General features: G+C 37.4%; 1 protein-coding gene across 1 annotated transcript in view; it reads left to right on the top strand.

Moving 5' to 3' along the window:
• Positions 1 to 3,644, top strand: part of LOC107730185 (uncharacterized) — a 10,396-nt gene extending 6,752 nt beyond the window's left edge. Inside the window, exons 3-7 of the mRNA XM_016540944.1 lie at positions 2,549 to 2,625; positions 2,724 to 2,889; positions 3,010 to 3,179; positions 3,279 to 3,321; positions 3,511 to 3,644. Of these exons, the coding sequence (XP_016396430.1) occupies positions 2,549 to 2,625; positions 2,724 to 2,889; positions 3,010 to 3,179; positions 3,279 to 3,321; positions 3,511 to 3,644 (590 nt within the window). The remainder of the gene's footprint in view (positions 1 to 2,548; positions 2,626 to 2,723; positions 2,890 to 3,009; positions 3,180 to 3,278; positions 3,322 to 3,510) is intronic.
• The last annotated feature ends 223 nt before the right edge of the window (positions 3,645 to 3,867 follow it).

Genomic DNA, 3,867 nt, shown 5'->3' with positions numbered 1-3,867 from the left:
AACATTCTTCAAAATATCTTCTTTTGTGCACAACAGAACAAAGAAACTCATACAGGTTTGGAACAACTTGATGTAAGGAAATGATGACAATTTAAATTTTTTGGCCAAATGAAGCCTTTAAGTTTTCTGTAACATTATGTTCACATATGCAAACGTTGCATTATCTAATTAAATATGCACTCATTTGCATATATTTCCAGAATAATAAACTGAACATTGCATAAAGCCTGGTCCAATTTTTTTTTTACATATTAGAGTTAAAGGCTTTTACTGAGGGGATCTCTCTTTTAATCGCTCCATAAATCACAAAATACCGCCAGAAAAAAACCACCATATTTAGAGGTTACAGTGGGTACGGAAAGTATTCAGACCCCCTTAAATTTTTCACTCTTTGTTGTATTGCAGCCATTTGCTAAAATCATTTAAGTTAATTTTTTTTCCTCATTAATGTACACATAGCACCCCATATTGACAGAAAAACACAGATTTGTTGACATTTTTGCAGATTTATTAAAAAAGAAAAACTGAAATATCACATGGTCCTAAGTATTCAGACCCTTTGCTGTGACACTCATATATTTAACTCAGGTGCTGTCCATTTGTTCTGATCATCCTTGAGATGGTTCTACACCTTCATTTGAGTCCAGCTGTGTTTGATTATACTGATTGGACTTGATTAGGAAAGCCACACACCTGTCTATATAAGACCTTACAGCTCACAGTGCATGTCAGAGCAAATGAGAATCATGAGGTCAAAGGAATTGCCTGAAGAGCTCAGAGACAGAATTGTGGCAAGGCACAGATCTGGCCAAGGTTACAAAAAAATTTCTGTTGCACTTAAGGTTCCTAAGAGCACAGTGGCCTCCATAATCCTTAAATGGAAGACGTTTGGGATGACCAGAACCCTTCCTAGAGCTGGCCGTCTGGCCAAACTGAGCTATCGGGGGAGAAGAGCCTTGGTGAGAGAGGTAAAGAAGAACCCAAAGATCACTGTGGCTGAGCTCCAGAGATGCAGTCGGGAGATGGGAGAAAGTTGTAGAAAGTCAACCATCACTGCAGCCCTCCACCAGTCGGGGCTTTATGGCAGAGTGGCCCGACGGAAGCCTCTCCTCAGTTCAAGACACATGAAAGCCCGCATGGAGTTTGCTAAAAAAACACCTGAAGGACTCCAAGATGGTGAGAAATAAGATTCTCTGGTCTGATGAGACCAAGATAGAACTTTTTGGCCTTAATTCTAAGTGGTATGTGTGGAGAAAACCAGGCACCTGTCCAATACAGTCCCAACAGTGAAGCATGGTGGTGGCAGCATCATGCTGTGGGGGTGTTTTTCAGCTGCAGGGACAGGACGACTGGTTGCAATCGAGGGAAAGATGAATGCGGCCAAGTACAGGGATATCCTGGGCGAAAACCTTCTCCAGAGTGCTCAGGACCTCAGACTGGAACTAAGGTTTACCTTCCAACAAGACAATGACCCTAAGCACACAGCTAAAATAACGAAGGAGTGGCTTCACAACGACTCTGTGACTGTTCTTGAATGGCCCAGCCAGATCCCTGACTTAAACCCAATTGAGCATCTCTGGAGAGACCTAAAAATGGCTGTCCACCAACGTTTACCGTCCAACCTGACAGAACTGGAGAGGATCTGCAAGGAGGAATGGCAGAGGATCGCCAAATCCAGGTGTGAAAAACTTGTTGGATCTTTCCCAAAAAGACTCATGGCTGTATTAGATCAAATGGGTGCTTCTACTAAATACTGAGCATTTTTCAGTTTTTCTTTTTTAATAAATCTGCAAAGATGTCAACAATTCTGTGTTTTTCTGTCAATATGGGGTGCTGTGTGTACATTAATGAGGAAAAAAAATTAACTTAAATGATTTTAGCAAATGGCTGCAATATAACAAAGAGTGAAAAATTTAAGGGGGTCTGAATACTTTCCGTACCCACTGTATATATATATATATCATTATAAAGTACTGAAAGTACTTTAAAGAAGCGTGGGAACCCTGAGTTATGCTAATTCAGAAGGAAAACTTTGTTGTCAGTGGACAGAAATATTACCCCGACAAGCCAATGTAAACATTTCAATTGCATTGTCTGTAAATTTGCAACAAACAAATATGCAGAGGTCCTTTTTTTATTAGTAGCTTACAGAACATTCTCAAAATTTTTTTAAGAAAAGGGATGAGTCAAAAGTATCAATTATTATATTAATTTAAACAATTATTATCAATTAATTATAATATTAAATAACATAAATCTTAGTGTCTTCATTGTTTAGATTTTTATAATGCATTAGCTTTTTGGCCTTAAATGTAAACAATTTAACTGAAGACGTTTTAAGGACCCGCGCAAACCCTAATAAGAACATAGTCCAGTGCAAACATTTGTCATGCATTTGGCAAAAAGCTTTTGTTGACTATTATTAAAAGATAATTCGATTGCATTAAGAAATACTGATGGTTTTATGTAATTGATCTTGAGTTTTCTTCAAATAGTATAATCCTGATGTTGTCTTACATTTTATAATTCTTATGATTGTTTATAATAGGACACTCAGCCAAATTCGGCAGCTACAAGTTGATGCACAATGAAACAAACACAATTGTGGATATACAACTAATTCAGGTTAGTAATTCCTAAACATCTACAAGGAACTGTTATACCTTTTTAAAAATCTGTTACTGTTTCTACGTGCATATTTTAACTTGTGTACCTAACAACAGAGCAATGAAGTCGGTGGAAGTTACAAGATGGAAAAGGAAGGATTAAAACGTTGCCTTCATAAGCTGGAGGTTGACTGCATAGTCACCGATCGCCATCCGCAAATTCAGAAGTACCTAAGAGAACGCAGAATCACTCAATTCTATGATGTGTGGCGCTTTGAACAAGGTAACTATTTAGCATCGAGTTATATACACAATACACCTTTTTTAGAGGCTTGGTCGTGTAGATTTTTGATTTGATGATCTTGAAATAATAATTGTACAAACGGTCTTTTCATTTGTACAGGTTTGTCTAAGAAACTCGAAAAGCTTTCGCAAAGGAAGGAATGCGAGGTGGTGAAGAAATGGCTGAAAAGCATCAAAAACCATGTTTACTGGAGTGCGACTTCCTCTGTGTCTGGCCCGGAAAAGGTGGCAAAGTGGACATCACAATTGAACCACATACAACATGTACATGTTTAGGTTTAGGTATACGTAAGGTGGGAGGAGTTGGATGTGGATCCAACCTCGCTCCCTGGATCTTGTGTTCTGCAGTGAGGACCATCTCCAAAAAAGGGGGAATGCACGGCAAAGCCAGTGAAAACAGACCCAACATACAGTAAGTTGTAATATTACTTTTATTAACAACAATGTAAAACATATAAATAACTATAAGACAGCTAATATAAGCAAAATAAATACATTTTGAATAAATATGACAGTAATGTAAATTGTACAACAAAGGTAGATTGTTTCTCAGTAATTACATAAAACAAAAGAGTGACTTGGTATTTTGTCTTATTAATAGGCTACGTGGATGACCTCATGAGCCTTCTGCTACATGAGGTCTTTTTGGACCCCGCGCCATATGTGGAAGAGCTGCAGTCAATCCCAATTCCACCAACTCAGCTGAAATTATTAACTAGCTCACATCAAAATTAATATTAGCCTCGCAGGGAACACTCAAATAACACTCCACACCTAAACACTCACAAGCTGTAGTAAGATACTGTGCAGATCTTCAATAAACAATGTCAAGATATATAGTCCTTTATAAATGTAAAAATAGATTTTATATGATGTTCATTGTGTGTTATAAATAATCATAATCTTAAAACTTAACCACAAATGCGTAAGCATTATAATGTATTATAATTGTTATTAT

This window comes from Sinocyclocheilus rhinocerous, unplaced genomic scaffold, assembly GCF_001515625.1.
Source record: "Sinocyclocheilus rhinocerous isolate Xijiao unplaced genomic scaffold, SAMN03320098_v1.1 scaffold12866, whole genome shotgun sequence".
NCBI classification, from domain to species: Eukaryota; Metazoa; Chordata; class Actinopteri; order Cypriniformes; family Cyprinidae; genus Sinocyclocheilus; species Sinocyclocheilus rhinocerous.
This window is presented reverse-complemented; position numbering and strand designations above follow the sequence as displayed.